We start from the raw sequence: 23,440 nt of genomic DNA, 5'->3' as shown, positions 1-23,440 counted from the left end.
TTGCTCAAGTGGATGGGGATTGTTCTGCAGTGCGCCCATCCCAGGTGCCCGCAGTAAACATTTCACTGCTGGCTCAAGCATTCCAGTGGCATTCCTTCCTGTGAATCCAGTGCCATTCCTTACCCACTTCTGCACTGTGAATGAAACAAGCCAAAGTCTAGCTTGGATCATCCAAACGCAGACTTGTGCTTTGTTTTTTCCAAAAGAAAAAACAAGGAGCCTGGGTTTGCACAACACACACAAAAAAATCTGATTCCTGTTTTCATTCACAGTGCTGCATTGGCAGCAGGAGGGGTGGAAAAGAATTGCTGCTGCTCATTCACATTTTGAAGTGAGTGTAAACAACAGGCAACGGCTGTAAACTGGTAGCTCATTTCCCACAGAGCAGATTAAGGCTGTTGCACTTTCATCCATCCCTTCCACTGGAGAAAAAAATAATACTGATTTAAACATGTATATTCAGGTTAAGAAGATATTGCTGGGGGAGGGGGGGGCAGTGTAGGGAACAGAGAGTTGAGTCCAGATGAACAAGTTATAAATTCCTGCTCAGTAAGGAAACATAGCGGGTGGCCTCAGTCTTGCAGCCAAAAAAGAAAAAAGAAAAAACAGCAAAGAGAAGGAGAAGTGGCTGAAAAAAGCAAATAAATTCCAAAAGAATGATTAATAATAATAATAATAATAATAATAATAATAATAATAATAAGGCATTGCTTTCTGTTCACCAGAACTAAATAAGGTCCTGCACAATGCAGATAAAATTGGCTGGATCAGGTTATTTAGGAATAATTTACTTGCAAGCTCAAAAGAAGGCTAAAACAACTGTAACTTCCGTATATCAGCATAGTAAAAATTATTTTAAAATATACAGAATAGGGAAGATTTGGCTTTTGTTTTGAATACAGTCTTAAGGTTTTACATCTGCAATGAAAGTCTCACTAACTAAAACATTAACATATGAATTTTGCTAAATACAGCTTGTTTTTGGACCCTGAAGCAGTAATTCTGTTTCCCTAGAGAGTCACAAAATTTTATTCCGGGATTTTCACTACAGACATATGGATAGTTTTATTGAAGCAGCGGTGGACCTGTCTATATAGACTTCACACCTGTAGCTACTGATCACATAGAAAACAGTGCTTAACAAGAAATCATTCTTTAAAAATAAAGCTATATACTCAGTGCTTTTTTCCCTCGGGGGTACCAGCACCTTTTTTGCTAGAAGAAAAGCGTGACACTTACCGTGAACAACTTCATGGTGAGTACCGGCACTCCCCCCCCAAGCACCCCATATATCCCTCCACAGTGGTACCTTGGTTCTCGAACTTAATCCATTCCAGGAGTCCATTCAACTCCCGAAACTAATCTAAAACCAAGGCACGGCTTCTGATTTGCTGCAGGAGCTTCCTGCACTCAATTGGAAGCTGTGGAAGCCACGTCGGATGTTTGCAAACACTCCCTTCTGGGTTTGTGGTGTTCAAGAGCCGATTTGTTTGGGAGCCAAGTTGTTCGAGTACCAAGGTAGCACTGTATTGGCATATATGACTTGCTTTTTCTGCATTGTCCTATCTGTGACTACACATCTTCTCCTGCCATAGATGATCACTAGCTTAGCTTGCTGGTACTTCTGTGCTGCTCTGGTTTGCCAGAAGCGGCTTCGTTATGCTGGGCACATGACCTGGAAGCTGTACGCCGGCTCCCTCAGCCAATAACGGAAGATGAGCGCCGCAACCCCAGAGTCGGTCACGACTGGACCTAATAGTCAGGGGTCCCTTTACATTTACTTCTGTCTAACTGTAAGGTAAAGGGACCCCTGACCATTAGGTCCCATCGCGGACGACTCTGGGGTTGCAGCGATCATCTCGCTTTACTGACCAAGGGAGCCGGCGTACAGCTTCCAGGTCATGTGGCCAGCATCAGAAAACCGCTTCTGGCGAACCAGAGCAGCGCACAGAAACGCTGTTTACCTTCCCGCCGGAGCGGTACCTATTTATCTACTTGCACTTTGATGTGCTTTCGAACTGCTAGGTTGGCAGGAGCAGGGACAGAGCAACGGGAGCTCACCCCGTCGCAGGGATTCGATCGGCAAGCCCTAGGCTCTGTGGTTTAACCCACAGCGCCACCTTGTAATTTTCCCTCACCACAAGTTTCCCTTGTAATGTTTCCCTCACCATTCAGGAGAAGAGCTTTCAAGATAAGAATTGTTATTTCTAGATAAGCCCTCTGCTTCAGGATCTTTCTTTAGAAAATAAGCACTAAATTTATGTAAGGTATCAGGTTGTACCATGAATAGTCATAGAGAGAAAAAGCAGTGGCTTACTGAGGTAATATCAATGAGGTAGAATGTTGGTCCAGTAATGATGACAGGCTCACTCCAGCTAATATTAATACTGTAAGAGGATGTAACTACCACAGTTACATTTTCAGGAGGAGCATCTGGAACTGGAAAAAAGTAGAAAACATATCAGGAAATACAGTTAACTCACAAAAATATTTCATTTGGTACAATTTTAGTAAGAACAATAAACGCCAGTCACACTTTTTTTTGGGGGGGGGGAACCCTGTCACAGCATTATGCCCCTGTCATAGAAAAAGTCTCCTGTGTTGCATATATTGATTTTAATTGCAGCCAAATTAGAAATCTAGGAACTGTATGTGTGATAACAGTATCACCCAAAATCTAGCAATATAGTTTTGCGGAAGTCAACAAAGGCCCGGTAAAATTGGGCTCTAATCAACATTTTAACAAAATATTATAAAATACATTGTGTTTTATGGCAGTCACATTACTTGTGTGGTATCCAACTAAGTCATACTCACAGTAGTCCCACTGGAAACAATGGGCATGGCTGTTTATTTCAGTGAGTCTACTCAGAGTGTAATTAACATTCGCTATCACGTGTAAAGGGAACACATGCCGTACATAAATTTGGACATTCATATTTAAAATAATAAACTGGTTTAATTTAGTGGTAGCCAACTTAGTACCCTCCAGATGTTGTGAACTACAACCTTCCTCAACCCCAGCCAGACTGGCTAATGGTCAAGGATGGTGGGAGTTGGGGTCTACACAATATCTGAAGGGCACCATGTTGGCCACCTCTGATGAATTTCCTCTGATGAATAAATGAATTTCCTGCCAATACAGTAATGCTTCCTTCAATAGTTATTCCTTTACTGAAAATGTGGGGATATTTGCATAGTAGTATTGACTGCCTCTCTGTAAAAAATCTACACCATGAGGCAAGTTTAACATAAATGGTGATAACGATGGTAAACAAATGGTGTGACACCATCAGGGAAGTTTTTAATGTGTGACATTTTAATGTATTTTAAATCTTTGTTGGAAGCTGCCCAGAGTGGCTGGGGAAACCCAGCCAGATGGGAGGGGTACAAATAAATTATTATTATTATTATTATTATTATTATTATTATTATTATTATGTAATTTGTGGTGCAATAGTACACTGTTGTCCTTGGTGGGTCAACCAAATTCACATCATTCTCCTCAGGTAGCGGAAGTTCCATTATTTCTCTCCTAGTGATCAGTGCTTCATATTATTGAGAGAAGCACAATGATCAGTTAGCCTATTTACAACATTAATAGGGAAGGGAAGAAGAATGTAGAAAAAGTTTGTTTCATTAAGACTTAGCTACTAAAAATCACAAATAATTTTTTAAGGTAGAATTATGGGAACAAATGACCTGACTACATTTGTAGTGTAATGTGTAAAATTGTCCATCTAAAGATACTTATTCCTATGTTATCATGGCGGGCAAATGCTATATTTTAGACTTTTAAAAATTAACTCCTTTCTGCAAGCAGCATAGGCTTTGTAAGAAGCAAGCTCTGTTGATATTTCTTTCCTTATCTTATTTCTTTACACAGAACACCCAGAATGAATTCTTTCCAGACTGAAATCTGAAATACAATATTGCATGTCCATAGCCTCTCCTAATGGCCTCTGCCAATGTCTGTTAGGATAGTCTCGATATAGTCCATGCCTTTGAAGTTCCATTGATATTAATGAGATTAGGGGTTGTTCATGGGACCTTTTGGGCCAGCCCATGCAATCTTACCAGCCGAGATGGCTTTGTGTAAGCAGACTGGCCTGGCCATGCTCTAAGCTCAGCCTGAACCAGTTTTGGGAAACCCGATTGCAACTGTAGCTTTTGGTGAGTCGCAATTAAGAATCAAAACTGAAATGAGTGGAGTTTGTCCAGTGGCAGTAAGTTTGTGGCAGTCAGTGTGTATATGGCCAACTCAGACTGTGGCAGCATATATGGAAATCAACACAGGCTGAGTGAAAACCACAGCTGCCAGAGACTCAAAAGGATGCACACATCTAGGCACTTCCATATAAATGCATTTAGGATCAGGATGTTAACGCATTTAAAACTCTTCATCTAAAGTGCCAAGAAACCCCTTCACTGACTTTCATCATAGCTGAAGAATGTTCACCAAATATACTAAATTTCTGATATCTATCTATCTATCTATCAAACTAAAACATGACTAGAAATTGGAAATCTGTTAGCTTCAGTCTAGCAGCCTTACAACAAACATATTACACAAACAATTTTTGTGCCAATGGTAGCTGTCACATACTGATTTAAGATTGTTTGTGAAATGAGTCTAGTCGGTAATGGGGCGAGATATCACCATACCCTTTCTCTTATAAATCACAGCAATTTACTCAGTAGGAATGACCTAGTCTTATTCACTCGTTCCCCTATAATCCAATCACTTCCTCTCATGAGCACTTTTCTCCTGGTTTTCACAATAATGCATTTTCTGTAACTAATAACCATCATTTCCTGATTATCATGCTTCTATGCTTGCAGAGGAATGTGGGTCTTATGGAGGTCAGGGTCATTTTTTCCCATCCATCTGTGTCCTGATGGTGAGGCAGAAGTTAAGTTTGTTAGCTGGAAGGTACGTCTGGATAGCTTATCATTTTACAGAGCCACTCATCAAAAAGCAAAACTGATCCTCTGATGCTCAAATGCATCCTCTGACTCCAGCAGTTTAGTAGGGCTTATATTGGCACAGGGTCTTTTTTAAAAAAGAAACCAAAGCTATGAGTTATCATGTGCCTTTAAACGTTAATACATGCCTGCATTTTTACAACACTAACATTTTACATAAAATAAGATTATTTGAACAAATATTTTAAAATAAATATTAGATTAGATAGTACATAGTATTTTTCAAAGGCAAAATTCTGAAATGAAAAGGTATCTTCTATTCTATTATTGTGATGAATAATAGATCTGTGATGAATTAGAGGCAATTCAGGATTATTCCCCATGCCATTCAATCCAGCATTTATCTGGTGGTTTTAATAAGGCATGTACAGGCAGTGAAAGGGGGGGAAAGCAAATTCTCATAATATAACTTCAGTGGAAATTTATTGGTCCTACCAATGTCCTTGTTCTGGGCTATTTTGATTAGCAAAGTTGTTATACAAACTCCTAGACTTTGCAAAGCATCCTGGGGGCAATATAGGTAGAAGAAAGTGACCAAACATATGACTGCAGCTGAGGAGGTCTGGCTTATGCACCTCTGCTGTAGTCCTGGCTTGTTTTATTTTTGCATTCTGAATTGTTCATGTACTGCTCTTATCAGCCTTTGTAGCCTCAGGAAAAATAAGGAAAGAATGATGAACCGACTCAATTGACTTGCTTATCAGTAAGCTCAACAATGCATATCTAGAAACAGTACCACGGCATCCTGAATTGCTCAAATGAAACATTTAATGATGGAGAAACAATAACCCTTGTACAGGGATGATGAAGGCAGAATGAGTGCATGGAAGGGAGTAATGATTGCACCCTACCCAAACCTCTACATCCCACTTTCTGAAACAGCAGCATCCACATATGTATAAGCTGTAGCACCAAAGCGTTTATCTACCCAGTCTATAGTCTGTACCATGCAGAAAGCCTCAAGAGTTTAAAGCCATGAATTTATGTATATCATGGGCAAAACCAACTGGAGCAATCCTGAGATTCTCATCGTATGTTCATTCTGTTTAGGGTTGCCGGACTCAGTAGAAGACAGGACTTCTGTGCCTTTAATTGCCCTGCTCTCTTTTGAGTCTGGAAACCTTAAAGAGAAACCAGCAGACCCTTTGCTTGGAAATTAAACAAAGGGTCCGCTGGTTTCTCTTTAAGGTTTCCAGACTCAAAAGAGAGCAGGGCAATTAAAGGCACAGAAGTCCTGTCCTCTATTGAATCTGGCACCCCTAATTCTGTTTACATTGTCATCTGCATTGGACCAACGGTTCTCACAATGCATTGGAAGAAACCATATAAGCAGATTTAGGTTCAAGCCGGGTTGAATGTTATCTTAAGAATGCAAAGCAAGACACAGCCATTGTTCCTAGGGTTACTAACTTGGAATGGAGGTAGAGTTCATGTGCCCTTAGCATTGTGTGAAAAGCAGAAAAGCAGGCAAAGCTCACTGACATAACAGAGAAAGCTTTGCTACACATAAACCAACTTCAAAGCAACCAGTGCCTAAAGAGGACAGAGCCCCAATCTTTAATAGCTATTAAAAAGAGGGAATTTCAGTATGGTCAGGTTTTCTCACAATTCTATGACAAGCTGCAGCTGTCAAAAATTCTCCTTTTCTGAACCAAAGTTATGGTTTAATATCATGGCAACGGCAAAGTTTGATTCTTTAGAAAACAGATCCCATTGCAAAGTAGACTTGTATAATTTATCAGCAATGCAATAACACTGCCATCAAACTATTTTATGAGACAGAAAGACAGTTCCTAAGAGGACAATCTATAAAACAGAAGGCTGAGTACTCTATCTAACTATGGGAGCAAAACTAGCATTGGTGACTATTTAATAGTAAGTATCATTATCCTTAAAAAGGTAATTCTGTGTAAACATGTATTGAATCTTTCCACAATTACTAATGTTTTTAACATGTAAGAAAATCAATTTTAACTTTACTGTGCAATTGTCACAGACATAGCATGCATGAGCTGAACCCTGCACTTTCTACTTTGTAATTGCATCATGGCCACAATCCTGAATATCCAACTGATTTAGCCCATTGAATGATAGAACCCCCAAACGCCTTTTAAAATTCACTCTATCCAAAAAGTGACTTCAGTGTTTGGTATGAGCTTTTAAAAGGGAGATACTGTTAGTGCTTGTGAAATTTTATAGCTTAGTGTACAAAATCCCCAAATTAAACTACAGTTGTTAACAACTGCTAAAATAGTAGATTATTAGAGCAAACAGTGACTTGATTTTTCTAGCTAACATTTCCTTGAAAAACTCCTAAGAGAGGATTGCTGAGCACACACAAAAAACCACCTTGCCGTTTTCTATAGGGGGGAATGTGAAATATGTTTTCCCTCTTATTTTAAACAATTTATACAGCCTGAAAATATCTAGATTCAGCAGCTGCTTTGGATAATGACCACAACAAGCAGCTGTCTACAAGTGAGACTTTTTTCTCAGAATTGCTGACTACCAATACATTCTCCTGTATATTTCTTCAGAGAATTGGGAATGGTTAGGTTAGTTAAAAAAAATTAAATCTGCCAATTACACCAAGCTTCTATGTAATAAATGTTCACTAATATCAACTGTAAATTATGTTTATACTTTGAATAGGGACTTCCATTATTTTGCTAATGTTTTTAGGTGGAAGATGAAGTAGCCATCATGGAAAACAGAAAAAAAAACTGCTAACTTCAATGCAATATGATTGCTGTCAGACCCTCTTTCATGACTATTGTATACAGTATATTGTGTGCTTAATTCCTGACATATGCAGCACTTATGCATTCCTGAGGATGTAACTGGATATAATTGAATAATACAAATTCTTACAGGCAATGGATTTTTAACAATGCTTATATACTTGATTGCATTTTACATTTGAATATCCAGAGAGGCACATTGAGGTACCATTGATAAATTCAAGGTAGCTGTATCATCAAGTGTGCATGGTTTGAATAATTCCAGACCTTTATAGATTTGATGTCCATGTAAAACTAAGAGGTATGATAGTCATTCTTACTTACAGCCAGGAAGAGTTTGTGTAGAAATCCAGGGTGAAGAGGTGCCAAAACCAGCATTTGTACTAGCAGAAACTCTAAATCTGTACCATCTGAATTTTTTCAGGTCATAGACTGTTTCCTCTGACAAAGTGCCAACAGTATATGAATATTGCTTCTGCTCATATTCAATACATTCAGCTGCTTCCCAGTTGTTGCAATGGATAGATCGTAACTGCACAGTAATCTTGTAGTTTTGAAAGTAGCCAAAGATAGTAACTGGCATTCTCCATCTCAAGGTCACACTTGTTGATTGTATGCTTGAAAATGAAATATCTCTGGGAGCGCTGGGAGCTAAAAATAATTTTGGAAATGTTATGTACCACATGTTACAGTAAGCAATCAATAGCTTGTGCTTATTGTTGAAAACAGGGTTATGCTAAACACAACTGCAGTTAAAGATGGTTTAATTGTTTCTCTCTATAAATTGGTAATGGTTTGTGTGTTTTGAGAATGATATACATTCACATAAGGAATATTTCCCCTTAATATCTTTCTTAAAACATTCAATATCATTAAGACAAACTAGAGCTAAGTTCTTGGTTTTTTTCATTCTTTAAAGGGTCCTTGACATTTCTAGGGGTCACTGGAGATTTATGGTCTTAGTTACATTTGTGTTACAAAAGAATACTTGATGAATAGATGTTGGGACCTTTAGGTGGACTGATGAAAAATGTTTGTCCATACCAGATGATTCATGAATGTGAACTCTGTTGGCATAAGAATATTTAGTAAAGTGATCGTCACCGAATCACGATGGCTGAGTCATGTTTATAAATTTTGAGTAAGCTGCAGGATTACACTAGCAAGCATTCAAACTAGGAACATCTGTACATTTTAAAAAACGTTTCTTCTTTGGGTTGGGGTTGATAAGTGTGGAAGGACAAGTATCTGCTTCCTTGAACAAAAGAAATTTCAATCCTGTTCGTATCTGTAACCTTAGAGCATAATTGTTTTGAAGTTGTCTAATCTGTTGCATATAACACTTTATCAAAGATGTTACGGTACATCACTGAAGGTCAGTATTAGGCTATTTCAGTTGTCTGGTGTATCTATCTCAAGTAGTTGGTTTTGTATAAACTGTATGTGATATTTATATAGAGAAAAGCTACATTTGGAATACAATTCACATGCAAGTTAATTTAAGTCCAAGAACCTCTGTGTACTTAACACAAACGACCAGCCATAGCAGGAACTTTGCCACACTTTGGGCATCTACAACAAGAGCCTCCATGATGACAAAGTTGCATGCCCCCCTGAAACATCAAATTGAACCCCACAGCAGCAACATATATTGTGGTTCGGGACTGAACTGTTACTAGGAAAGAAGACCCACCAAATACAATGGTACTTATTTCTGTAAAAGCCTTATTAAGTAAACATCTAGGGAATTCATAAAACAGTATGGAAGTACAGATGTACACGAAGACTTTTAGCACATGAGGGCAGATCAACATTCACAGAAGAATATGTGAACAAATGTACTTCCTTCCTCTGGAATGAAAGGGGGAAAATAGACTGAGTTGTATATATTTCTTACATTGTGAACTAGACTGTTTTATCAATATGGTAGTTTAAAGGAGTCACAAAAGAACCCCAGTTAAAAGATAGCCAGGACAAAAACAAGTTTGCTAAATACTCCTATTTCCCACCGAAGTCTTCCTTAAATATAATATTCATAAGATGCCTCTCCTCAAAGCAGAAAGAAAACTTTGTATAATGGGAAGATTTGTCTTAAATCCTTCTTTGCTCAATTGCCTTATTATGATTGCCTGTTTGCTGTTTCTATACATACTATGAATGTTAGGTTTATCACAACTTAATTCAGTTTAACATGGATTATGGAGAAAATGATTTATCAGTATATTAGGGTGCGGTATCTAGAGTAACTGCAATACGTACTTTACCAAAGCATGAATTTGAGGGACGTTTGCTTCCTTTTATTGAAAGGGAGTATACAAAGACTATATGCAAAAATGTTTTTGTTATTTAGAACTGAATAGAACTGCAACCTTCAGTGGAAGTACACAGGCTATGACTTGGGAATCTGGAAGGAATGGAAAGGGCATGGGTATTTTGGCTGCATTCAGACCATGTTTTTAAATGTTACATTTTCAAATTGGCGTAAAAAAATAAAATGCAATGGATGCAGCAAGAAAACAACAGCAATGTTGCAAATGCAACCAACATACCCAGCAGGCTAAGGCTGCCATTAAAGCAGTAAGGCACTGGATCCAATGGCGCCTTTCTGTTCATGGAAGGGTTGAAACAATGTCCACAAATTCCCCAACTGCTCTGCAGTCCCTTGCACCTGTTCCCACACTTTTCCAGAGAGCCTCCCACACAAACTTTGGAGCATGTGTGTATCCAAGTACCGAAATCATTAAAGGCATGGACCAATACAAAAGAGATTTACCTAGTAGCTAAATCTCATCACATGTCATTACTGTGATCAGCATACGTAAGGACTATATGGGGCCTCAAACTGTGAACTCTACCTGAACCCCTGTGACTAGGCCTTCAGCACCTGACCTCATAAGCACTTCACTCCAATAAGAGTTGAACTCTCCACCTTTTGTGAGAAATGTTCATGCGCTGCAACACCCAGGGGCTATACTGGGGGATGCCAGTATAGAGATCAGTTGGGCTCTGCCCATTGCTTAAAACAATCAAGCAGTACTTCCAGAGCTGTTGTTCAGAGATTTTCCAATGAGACAGTGAACCTAATTTGATTTCACTTGGTGTCAAAAATAAATGCTTTGGCAGTGACTCAGTGTTGGCCGTGTGTCTGTGACTAACATAGACCACCATAAATAAGAAGCTGAGAACAACTATAAAACTGTTTCCATTCCTAATCGCAAGTCTCCAGTTTCAAGTAGTAACAACTCAATGGAAAACAATTCATGCGAACATATATTTAAGAATATGTTGACCTAATAAGGAGCATTTTCTTCTTGTTGTTACTCCTGGCATTCAGGCCAGAATATGCTTATTTGAAAATAAGTGCCACTGCTTTCAATAAAATACTGACTTTCCGGTAAATTCATTACAATAGAAAATCGTAATTAACACACCAGAAATCTAAATTATTTTCATAATGTGGCTTTGCTCCTTTTACCGCACTTCTAACAATATCCTAGTTCTTAGTCTGTGAATTCGTGAGAATATCCTCTTGAGATACCGTATGAGAAACAAATTCATGGATTGGGATAGCCTAGTAAATGTGAGCAGGGAAAGGATCATTTACATCAAGTGCAATTTTAACCACAATAATTGTTACCTGTTTCTGGAAATGTGCTGGCATTGCATAGCTGCTCTTTTCCATGCCCGGCAGCTGTCACAGCCTGTATTTTAAACTGGTAAGAGGTATTTGATAACAAGTCTCTGAAAGTATGCACTGTTTCATTATCAGAAGACAAGATTGTTGAATTCTTTCCAAATGTTATGATGTAATGGGTAATAATCCCATTTGTCTTCAAAGGAGGGTCCCACTGGACTAGGACTGACTGCCAACTGGTTGCAGTACATTGGATATTCTGGACAATATCTGGAGCTTCAAAGAGAAACATGCACCATAGGTTAACATTCCTACAAAACTGAAAGGGCAGTTGCATTAGAGTATACTTCAGTACGAGCATGGTAATGTTACAAGCAAGGGCAAGCATTCCAGCCATTTGAGATGACAGCATAACAAGGGCACTTGGTGAGAAAGCTGTCAAGGGGAGGCCTTGGTTTAGCACTGTGCCGCAATGCAAAGAGAAAGAGGGACAATAGACTTCCACAAATGGGTTTCAGTAAGCAACAGCTGGGTTAATGACAGCTTTCATGAATTTTGCTGCACAAGGGACAAGGACCTCAACTAAGATGATAACCTGGCTGCTTAACAGAGGAGTCCTCCCAGTCCATCTGATGTAGGAAACTGAAGGAAGCCAAGGTTGACAAGTTGAGAGACAGTATTGCTCCTATGACGGACAACCAACCTGGTAGGAGAGGTAAAAGTCCTAAACCAACTTCTGAAAGTGAACCTGCCCTGGATTCCCCCATAACTTAAGGTTTCTTAAGTGTGCAGGGGGGGGGAAACCCCAAATAGTATTACATTTCAAGCAAGCTAACCTGATTCCATTGTGGTCAGCCGAACAAGATTACTGAATTGATTGCCGTTTCCAACTTTTGTGAATGCCGAAACACTGATGAAGTAAGTGCTGAACGGTTCTAGACCAAGAATATTAGCTTCATTGTGTGAACCTGAAATGTTCTTAGATGAAGAAAGCAATTACTATAAAATTGCTATTTTTGCAAGATTTTCCGCAGATATGAAAACAGACTTGTTGCACCTTAAAGACTAACAAATTAAATATGGCATTAGCTTTCATGAACTAGAATCCATTTTGTTAGGTGAATGACACGTTAGGCTCAGTTGGCTGGGTATATATGGAATTGTAGAGGGGGAAATGGAAACAATGGGGTCAAATCACAATTAAATGCCGTAAGTACAGCCCATGACAGTTCAATTTAAGGACCATTCACAACAGCAATACCTGGCATCATCCTAGTACTGCTAGGTTCATTCACATCAAGGGGATAGACAGGGCCTTGTGGACTATATTCACAGGCCAGGTGGGTGTAGTCAGTCCCATGGGCCAAAGCTTCCCCACTGCTTGTTTATCTAGTCTATCCCTCCCTCTATATTCTTAAGGCATGACTCCCTGTCCAATAAGCTGGATGAAATGTTACTGTAAAATATAAACTAATCCAATTCACCACTGGTCATACATATACAGGCAATTCTGTAAAGGCACGGATTATGGAAACGAGAAGTGTCCAGGTTAAAAAATAGCCTTCTTTGATTTTCTTTGTACAACTGCCTTAAATTCACAAAGGGCATATGAACAAATTTAAAGCGAATCCAAAAAATTGGGAGCATTTTCCTTTCAAAGATTTCTTGTATTAAATCTACAAACTCCTTTTTGAGTGGGCATAGTTCAGAGTAGTTTTGAGGTCTTATTTCCTAGTAACAGTTCAATTCCGAACTGCAATATATATCTTAATTAATAATATTAATTATATGTATGAATATAACATTAGGGTTACAAACCTGAAAAAATGTAGTTTGACTGCGGTTATCCAAAATGCTAAAAACATATCTTTGGATAACACCATTTGGTTGAGGGCTTGGATTCCATTTCAGCCATACGGAGTTAGATGTGTAATTGGCAATTGTCAGGTTCTCAGGAGGAGCCAGCGGAACTATGAAAAGAAACATCATTTAACTGTAACACTGTGTATCCTACTTGTACATATGGATATTTTGTAAAAGCAATTCACTCAGAGATTTGTCATGCATTCATTTAACATCTTTCAGACCAATATAGCAATGCTATGAGTTCTATTAGGATAATTGTTCTTTCAACCCGTTTTATATGTTTTTCAGAGATGTATGTTTCTGTAAAGAGTAATTGTAAGAAACTGGAAGATCTATTTATTTTCACTGCTAAACAAATAATAACAATCAAATTTCAGGCAAAGAGAAAATTAGTCAGCTGAACCGCTAAGTCAAATCAATTAAAATAAACTTCTAGTCTTGTTCCTAAGACTTGCCATGCCACCTTGCAAGTGATTTGCTTGGGGAATACCAACCTTGTTGGTACCTTACACATTATAGCACAAATATATCATTGGAGAGGCTTCACCTTGCAAAAAAATAAAATAAAATACCCCGCTCAAAAGTCTAAAAGAGAAGTTACATTGCATGATTTTTTCAGTACTTGACTTTCATTTGGAGGAAGTGCTAAAAGAACACCTTAAAATAGATCTCCCTACATTCTCAATCTGTGTAACAAGTAGGCTATTTTACCTTCTGTTTCAGTAAAGCATAATCTTGATAGGTGCAGGTCACAATGATTAAAACAATGTTAACAGTCAATTTAGAAACCACCAGAGAATGGTTCAAGAGGCAGTATAATCCTAATTTCCTTGCTATCACATCACCTAATTTGATATTTCAGCTAACAGGTATAGGTCCCATCACATAAAAATAAGAACACAAACAAAGTATAAGCACAAGTATTAGCTCAATATTGTTTACACAGGTTGGCATCAGATCTCTGGGGTCTCAGGCTGGTGTCTCCCTCATCCGTACTTGGAGATTCCAAGGATTGAAACTGGGACCTTCTGCATGCGAAGTTGATGCTACAGCACTGAGATATGGTGACCTTCCCCCCTGCCCTGAACAGACTGAGCCGTTCTTTCTACTTGTCTATGTTCAGAAGAAGATCCTGCTTCAATAAATGTTCTACACTGCACGGACAACAAATATTAAGATAACAAAAAAACCTTGTCTAAGGTAAAAAATATTAACATTCAACTCAGTTTGTCTCTAATGATCCTGCTGACTCCTAAACTACGTATATTCCGGCGTACATGGGCGTAGGCAAGGGGGGCAGGAGGGGGCAGCTGCCCCCCCTAGAAGCAAAAAATTAATGTATTTTACAGACCATAACCAGCACTTTTCCCCTCCAAAAACTGAAGTGGAAAGGGCTTTGCTTTAGCAAGAGCAGCTAAGTCTCCGCTTGCTGGGGGGGGGGGACACAGCTGTAACAAAAACACATCAAATAAATAAAGCAAAGTGGCTACCAGTAGTTAAGCAGTTAAGACAATGGAGCATATATCCCCAGGCAAGATTCGATAGCTGACCATTTCACCCTATTGTTCTTAAGTGGGAGTTGTTAATGAGCATTCAGGAGCATTAAGAGTTCTATTGGCGATTTAATGAGGGTGCAGACTCAGAGGATTCAATTTGACTAAGGTGGCTCTGCAAGGCTAAAAGGAAGTGAATAAGAAAGGGGGGGCTGTAGCTTTGACAGACACAGTGATGTTTATAAAAAGCAGTGGTGTTCCAGTCTGCCCCTCCTCCTGCATCTGTATACTGTAAATCAGGGGTGGCCACCTCCCAAGAGACTCTGATCCACTCACAGAGTTTAAAACTGGGGGTGATCTACCCCCTTTGGGGGGATTCAGGTCAAAGCTGTTGAGTTTTTTTAAGGAAGGGAAGCCCTGTTTTGGGGGGTTTAGGTCAAACTTGTTGAGCTTCTTTTAGGAGGGAGGGAGGCCCATTTTTGTTTAGGGCTTCAGGTCATAGTTCAACTTTTTTAGGGAGGAGGAAAATTTTGGGTGAGCTTTTTTTAGGGGTGCCAGTGACCTACCAGTGATCTACCACAGACATCCAGTGATCTACTGGTAGATCACAATCTACCTGTTGGACGTGCCTGCTGTAAATCAAGCAGAGAGAAAGCTGCTTACAAGGCTCCTGTACATGCAGAGTTCCAGCATCACAGCGTCATCCAGAGACACCCACAAATATGAGTTATCCCTCTCTCTATTTCTTCCTTCCTTCCCTCCCTCTTCCATCCTTAATAAAATAGGGGGGGCAGATAAGCCCCACATAGAAAGCCCATCAACATGGGGGGATGACTCTTTCAAATATGGTATTTACCAGTAATTTGGGGGGGGGGAGAGGCACCTAGGCCTCTAGGAGTTGGCTGCTATGCCTAGGAGTAGGACAATTCAAGAAAGCAGAATGATGCATATGCTATGGTAATATAGCAATAGAATCATAGAATTGTAGTCGGAAGGGACCACAAGGGTCATCTAGTCCAACCCCCTGCAATGCAGGAATTTTTTCCTAAGGTGGGGCTTGAACCATGGTTGAAATATTATGCTGATATGCAGCAACGCCTCGGAGCCGTCGTGGCTGCGGCCATGCCTTGCCTCGCCCGCCCTGCCACCCCCTCTCGCCTGCCCGACCCTCCCGTCCTCTCCAGCCAAGCAGGGTAGCCGCCAACGCTGCCAGCCCCAGAAGCACAAGGTGGCCGCTGCCTCCGCCACTGCCACGATGTCAGCAGGCCCGCTGGCCTGTAGCCCCGCCCACATTCCCACTTCGTGGCCCCTCCCCTCCCGTGCCTTGGCCCCGCCCCTGAACGACCATGGCTTGCCCCCCCCCCCTAGTTTTGATCCTGGCTATGCCCCTGCCGGCGTATAAGACGACTGGGCATATAAGACGACCCCCAACTTTTCCAGTTAAAATATAGAGTTTGGGATATACTCACCGTATAAGAAATACGACCCGGCATATAAGATGACCCCCGACTTTTAAGAAGATTTTCCTGGTTAAAAAGTAGTCTTATATGCAGGAACATACAGTAATTACTCACCAGACTCATCTGTGAAGAACATCAAAACAGTGGATGGGCCGAGCCCTTTCCTAGTTCTTGCAGATACATAAAAACTATAGAGTACAAATGGTGAAAGATCTTCTAAGACAACTGAATTATTGGAAGTAGTGAAAGAATCATTTCGTTCTAGTCCATGCAGCTTTAAGACATAGCTTATTATGATGCCATTTGCCCGGGCTGGAGGATTCCAGGATAACATCACTGAGGTAGACGAAAGGTTTTTATAAGATGTCATAATTGGTGCAGATTCTGGAACTGCATCAATAGATAAAGGGGGGGAATATTAAACTGCTGGGGAAAAAACTTTATTGTGAAATCTCTAATAAGCATCTACCCACACACACACACTTTTTCTTTCATTATCTAAATGCAGAATTGCAGTACACATTAGATAACAGTAATGGCATGTCCATTCTTTTCTTAACCACCTATAATTAATTCAGTTCAAAGTGATTTAAATCATTTCATGAGACAATATTACAGTGATTTATTTTTAAACTAACATTTTACTAAACAGAGGCTGGACATCTTGGCAAACACGTCACGGGGCAATGCCATAGGATCATAGCTGCCAAGTTATCCCTTTTTTTAAGGGATTTTCCCTTATGCTGAATAGGCTTCCTCGCGAGAAAAGGGAAAACTTGGCAGCTATGCATAGGATACAGCACCACCCAAAAGCTAACATGAAAATCAGCATGTAGACCAATCTATTCTGAAGTAATCCCATGTCACTTACTTCCACACAGAAATCCAAGCTTAACACACTTTCACAAAAATTAGGTGTGCAGTGCTGTGTTTTTCCTATAACCTTACACTGAATGGATATGTTAGAAATGCAGAATTGTAGCGGGCCTTGAAAAATCCTGGTTATGAGACTTTAACATCACAACAGCTTTGAGGTTGGCCTATCTTTTTACCTCTTTCCTTGGTTTTGATTCTGCAGAAATTGTTTTCCATCACATTTTAAGCTTCTTTATATTGTGTTGTACAGAAAGGCCATAGTCCTCACGGAAGTACTCCAAGTCACACATTGCCCGTGCCTGGACAAACCCAATATTTAAGGATTTTTAAACAATATTTAAACAAAGTATGGAACATACCATCTTCTTCAGTTGTGATGTGCAGACTAGCAGTGTGCATTTCAGACATTCCGTTTTCTGTTGCTGGAGTGATTCTTAGAAGATAACTGGTATATTTTTCCAGTTTACGAAGAACCACATTTGTATCATTCAAAATGAGTGACAGAATCTCACGGTCCGTTTGACCATCCTGCATTGTCAGTGAAACCTTGTAGAAGACCATCCCATTAGGTTGGGCTGGGGGCATCCAGGTTATATTTACAGCAGTGGAAGAAATGTTTTGATACGCCAGCTGTTCCACAGGTCCATCTGGAACTATAGCACAAATAAGCAAAAGTTAAAGGGTCTGTATGCACTCTGTTCTCTTATACTTACATGTGGCTATACATAAGCACTGAGGATGGAAGTAATTCACATTGGTTTCAACCTGAAATGTTCCGGATTAATGGTACTTAACTCATTTTTTGAAAAGACAATAGCTTGTATAAACATAGAAAACAACTCTAGTCTTCTGTGTTAAAAGTAAGCACACCCTATATATTCAGTGCATGTAGAATCATAGAGTTGAAAGAGACCACAAGGGCCATCCAGTCCAACCCCCTGCCAAGCAGGAAACACCATGTGGATGTGTTCCTTAGCCAAAGCATGCTAAAGGTAGAGTAAAACATTGTTCAAAGCTCTCTCGTATTCAAAACAAAACAAAACAAAACATGTCCCCGTGTAAGAAACCAGCATGCCTGGGAGTAAGTTTCTTGTTTAATCTTCTCTCTTTCCAGGAAGCTTTGTATATGAGATACCATATCATCCTTCACACACAATTGCAAAATCTAGAAATGGGAAAATGCACACCATGTAACTCATATAGTCTGGATGTTACAGAGCTTTTATTGAGTTTAAGCAGATGGTTTTATTTTTGCTTTATATTCCCTCATCTAACAAGGGTTAAATATAGATTTCTTGGGGGATCAATTTGGTAATGAAGGCTTATTAAACAATCTCATTAAAATGCAAAACCATGGTAGGTGAGGCAAGTGCCATTATATCCTCTGATTCTTATGCGTTTTTAGATGGAGGTAAGTCCACTGATTTCAGTAAGAGTTGCTTCCAGGATAGAGATCACACCTTATACTGAAAATTGAGTTTTAGCATTCCACTAATAATTATAATTATTAGAATGTCAAATAGAATTTCAGGATAAATCCCAAAGGTTAAAAGCCCAGATATGGGACTATGAATAAATAAAAGCAACCTGCCTACACCTGCTTTATTAGAAACTGAAAGTGGAAAGGAGCTACACTCCTAGGAGCAAAAATAATGAGAAAACTTTGCACTCCCTTAAGTCTAAACAGGGGCATAGAGACTGTATGTCTGAGGAGGACAAGGAAGAAACGAATATAATTATGAAAAATCTGCAGAGCAGATGGGTGGAGACTAGTATTAGCTAAATAAAGGTGCACTGTGGAATACAGCAGTCAGGTCCATATCAAAGAGACTCTGATAACAAGGTGGTCTGTTAAAAATAGTGAATTCAGATACAATACACCTTAAATCTGATGATTGCACATCTAGCTGGATCTCTGGTGGCAGGAATGTCATAAATCCTGGGACAGAGAAATAGCCATATGAGTAACATAGATGCCTTTAAAAAGGGCACAGAATGTGGTAGCATCATAATTTCTACAAGCTTTACAAAATATATTTTGATATTTTTAAAAAATGCATACCATCTTGATCTGTGTACAAATGTATGATTTCACTGGTTTGGTTTCCATTTCCAAAGGCTGTGCTGGCAGTTAACCAAAGTGTGTAGTGGTTCCATTTTGCCAAGTTGCTTAATACCGTAGACCAAGTTGCGTTGCTGACACCACTGTCAAGAGCGTAACTGGTAAAATTCTGGGCAGAGGTAGGGGGAAAATATTTGCACACAAAAAAAGCACAATTAAAACCAAACTAGTAACCAATTCTGTAAACAGTGACCCAGTTGCCATGTAACACTAAGTGAAACCATGGTTAAGTGTAAATGTGCAAACTCACTGTAAAAATCACGATAGTTTTGCTTTTTCCCTGATCCTCCTGCTGCAATACTACTTGGAGCAAATTACTGCCTGGTTTGCCTGGAATAAGACAAACTACAAGCCTCAGTTAAGATATAATGCTAAGCAAAACCACGATTTAGCTTCAGTACCACAATAGCAGGATGATGTGATGAGCAGCATAGCAGCCATGATTTTTTTATTGTGAGTACACATACACACTTGTGTGTGTTGGTTTAGTTTTCGTGTGTATTGGTTTTGTTTTAGTTGCAAACTGGTCCAAGATAAGGATTTAAAAAAAATTTTAATTAATTTATTTGATATTAAAAAAGGAACTAGTGCCTTAGCTAAGCAAGAAACTAAGATATTTAAAACTATGTCAAATTACCTATATTTGTAAACCTTTAGATAACAAAATGCATCCAGTGGCTATATTTATTGAGCAAATGAAACTATATCAAGCACTACAGCAGCAATGACACTAAAGCTTTTAAGGGTATAATTTCTATTTCTAAGCACACAAAAGGTTAGGTTTTGGCTATGTTCTTCATACAGCCACTAGAGGGGGCTTTGCTTATACAGTACTAAAATGGTAATGAAAGTGAACCTTAAGTTCCTTGGTTTAACGAGTGTATTAAGTTCAGAGGTGTTGTAATGGCATGGAAACAAAGAGTCAAACTTCAGCAGTTTTCAGTGAAACTGCGGGTAGGTAGATGTGTAAGGAATGTGTGCATTCATAAGCCTGTTTCTGTTTCATACTGTGATATGGGCTCATTCTGAGGGCTGTTTAAAATTAATATGAAACTACTTCTCATGGATATGGTGGTCGCCAACTAATTTACAAAACAATTAATTCAATATTTGCCATGGAAATTCAGGGGAAAAAAACAACTGAAATTTAGGGACACAGGTGGCGCTATGGGTTAAACCACAGAGTCTAGGGCTTGCTGATCAGAAGGTCGGTGGTTCGAATCCCTGTGACGGGATGAGCTCCCGTTGCTCGGTTCCAGTGCCTGCCAACCTAGCAGTTCGAAAGCACATCAAAGTGCAAGTAGATAAATAGGCACCGCTCCGGCGGGAAGGTAAACGGCGTTTATGTGCGCTGCTCTGGTTCGCCAGAAGCGGCTTAGTCATGCTGGCCACATGACCCGGAAGCTGTCTGCGGACAAAATGCCGGCTCCCTCGGCCTATAGAGCGAGATGAGCGCTGCAACCCCAGAGTCGGACACGACTGGACCTGATGGTCAGGGGCCCCTTTACTTCTCATGGATATGGTGGTCGCCAACTAATTTACAAAACAATTAATTCAATATTTGCCATGGAAATTCAGGGAAAAGAAAAACAACTGAAATTTACCTGCATGTAAGTGTCTGAATCATTTTTGTAGTAAATCGAATAAAACTGTATAACTCCATTGGGCTTTTGAGGAGGATCCCAGAAGATTTGTACTGATGAAGAAGTAAGGTTTTTATACCACACATTTTTAGGTGGGTCACTCGGAGCTGAAAAACATGTTTACGTTTACCTTTTGCACGAGCCATTGTGGCATGTAATTGCTGCACAAAGGAATCAATAATACAACACAGTTGGTTTTCCTGCCCTGTAAAATTGCAGGGGGGAGATTTCACACTCTGCAAAATTTATTCATAATTTTTAAAATTCAGTCTCATCCTCCAGATAAGACATATAATGTGGGCAAACGGAGGTACACAAGAACCAACAGTACAAATGCTATCTGGAAACACATTTGAAAGACTGACAGATATTTGGTAAAAATTGGGTTCATATTAAAGGTTTAGGTTCAAAGAGAACACATCAGAAAAAAGTACTTTTGAACGTTGTTTAAAAAATTATGAATTGTAGTTTCCTAGCCACATAATTTTAGTCAACATGTATTTCCCACCCCCCCACCCCCGTTTTAGTCTATGAAGGGAAAGCAAACTCAAAGGAGGCAAGACTGAAGAGAAACAATATGATGAAACTGTCTCTTTATTTGATTGGAATAAGAATTCAGCTTCTGAATGCACATGACTTGAACAGAACTGAAATGCTGTGAAGGCGTGGAAAGAATCATGTTCTTTTTAGGAAGTACTTATATTACGGGACGCGGGTGGCGCTGTGGGTTAAACCACAAAGCCTAGGGCTTGCTGATCAGAAGGTCGGTGGTTCAAATCCCCGCGACGGGAAGAGCTCCCGTTGCTCGGTCCCAGCTCCTGCCAACTTAGCAGTTTGAAAGCACGTCAAAGTGCAAGTAGATAAACAGATACCGCTACAGCGGGAAGGTAAACAGTGTTTCCGTGTGCTGTTCTGGTTCGCCAGAAGCGGCTTTGTCATGCTGGCCACATGACCTGGAAGCTGTACGCCGGGTCCCCCGGCCAATAATGTGAGATGAGTGCTGCAACCCCAGAGTCGGCCACGACTGGACCTAATGTTCAGGGGTCCCTTAATCTTTTATGTAGCATCCTTCACCTGCTCTTACACAGCTCTTTCTCATTTCAAAGATGCTAGTGCAGGTGAACTTCCCATTTTTATGATATGTTTTTAGCTTACGGGAACGTATGCTGTCTTGTAATTTACCTTTACCTATTTACATATAGCATCTATTACCAAATTATTTTACTTGTCTTAGGTGATTTGGATGCGTAAGATTTTATTTACTGCATACTGATGGGATCATTCTCAATAGTAAATCAAATTCTTCCTTTCATTGTTTACTTGCAATAATGTTTACTTTTTAACATTATTGTCTGTATACTGAACAATGAACGATGTCTTCCAGGTGATCAATAATAAAAGCTAAAAAGTCATTAAGAACAATCAACAAGAAAAGTCAAAGGAAAACCAGCAACAACCAGATTAGAAAATTAAATTATGGCAACAACGTACTCTTACCTCCTTCAGAGGTAACGAAGCTGATCATATCACTCTTTATATTTCCATCTCCAAATCTGGTACTTGCTGTTACATAAACATTATATTCCATCTTATTTTCAAGATCTGTGATGTCTAATGAGGTTTCTGTTACATTTATGCTTCTTCTTGAAATTATATTCCTAAATACATTAAACGAAATGTTTAAATCACTGATGTTGTCCATAAACAAATCTGAAGTTTGAACAGGAAGTGATGTTAACCTTTTGATTTTTGTCTGGTAGGTAGAGGACAGGTGATGATCCAGACTGGAACCGTTCTCATAAGGGAGAGGGAATTTAACCTTCTGCCCCCACCTGTCAATAGCTGTTGTAGGGCTGAGCCACCATCCTAAAAGCACCATCACTGCAGCTTTCCTGGACAAGGCTGAGGAAGGTCAAGGTTGAAGTCTGGATTGTGTGGAATGCATGGCAGTGGAGCCAATCCAGAACTCCTGCAACAATATCCATTGAGCCCCAACCTTGCCGACACCCCAAACACCTGAAGGAGCGTCTCCAACCCCATTGTTCAGCCTGGACACTGAGATCCAGCTCTGACGGCCTTCTGGCAGTTCCCTCGCTGACAGAAGAGAAGTTACAGGGAACCAGGCAGAAGGCCTTCTTGGCAGTTGTACCCCCTTGTGGAATGCCCTCCCATAAGATGTCAAGGAGATAAATAACTACTGTATACATTTGAAGGCAGTCCTGCATCGGGAGTGTTTGATGTTTTATTAAGTTTAGATATATGTTAGAAGCCACACATAGTGGCTGGGGCAACCCAGCCAGGTGGGCAGGGTATAAATAATAAAATTATTGTTATCATTATCAAGATAAACTACAGAAGCAGCAGGGTCAGCAGGGCGACTCATCCTTCTGGCCACTGCTGATCACACATATGATGTTCATGATCCATCTTTTGTGGCTGCTATTTGACACTGGCAATTCTCCTTTTAGGGCAGCGGGCAAATGTGTGTACAGTAGTACGGGGACAGAGAAGGGTCTGAATTGTGACTACAGTGAGGGGAAAGGGTTTAATCTCCCTATGACAAGGTCCCAATCTGGAATACATTCAAATAAAAAAGGCCCATCTATTTATGAGATTATA

At 39.7% G+C, this 23,440-nt stretch overlaps 1 protein-coding gene across 4 annotated transcripts in view; it reads right to left on the bottom strand.

The window, feature by feature from the left end:
- PTPRQ (protein tyrosine phosphatase receptor type Q) overlaps window positions 1–23,440 on the bottom strand; it is an 87,736-nt gene that overhangs the window by 38,185 nt on the left and 26,111 nt on the right. For all 4 annotated transcript variants that reach the window (XM_060279680.1, XM_060279681.1, XM_060279683.1 and 1 more), the window contains 10 exons: window positions 22,319–22,479; window positions 20,783–20,928; window positions 19,119–19,287; window positions 17,416–17,709; window positions 16,295–16,570; window positions 13,180–13,331; window positions 12,198–12,339; window positions 11,365–11,637; window positions 8,052–8,378; window positions 2,318–2,439 (listed from right to left, as the gene is read on the bottom strand). In XM_060279680.1, coding sequence (XP_060135663.1) covers window positions 2,318–2,439; window positions 8,052–8,378; window positions 11,365–11,637; window positions 12,198–12,339; window positions 13,180–13,331; window positions 16,295–16,570; window positions 17,416–17,709; window positions 19,119–19,287; window positions 20,783–20,928; window positions 22,319–22,479 — 2,062 coding nt within the window. The remainder of the gene's footprint in view (window positions 1–2,317; window positions 2,440–8,051; window positions 8,379–11,364; window positions 11,638–12,197; window positions 12,340–13,179; window positions 13,332–16,294; window positions 16,571–17,415; window positions 17,710–19,118; window positions 19,288–20,782; window positions 20,929–22,318; window positions 22,480–23,440) is intronic.

Source organism: Zootoca vivipara, chromosome 10 (assembly GCF_963506605.1).
Source record: "Zootoca vivipara chromosome 10, rZooViv1.1, whole genome shotgun sequence".
Classification (NCBI taxonomy): domain Eukaryota; kingdom Metazoa; phylum Chordata; class Lepidosauria; order Squamata; family Lacertidae; genus Zootoca; species Zootoca vivipara.
Note: the sequence above shows the minus strand (reverse complement) of the source record. Positions and strands in the feature narration are given on the sequence as shown.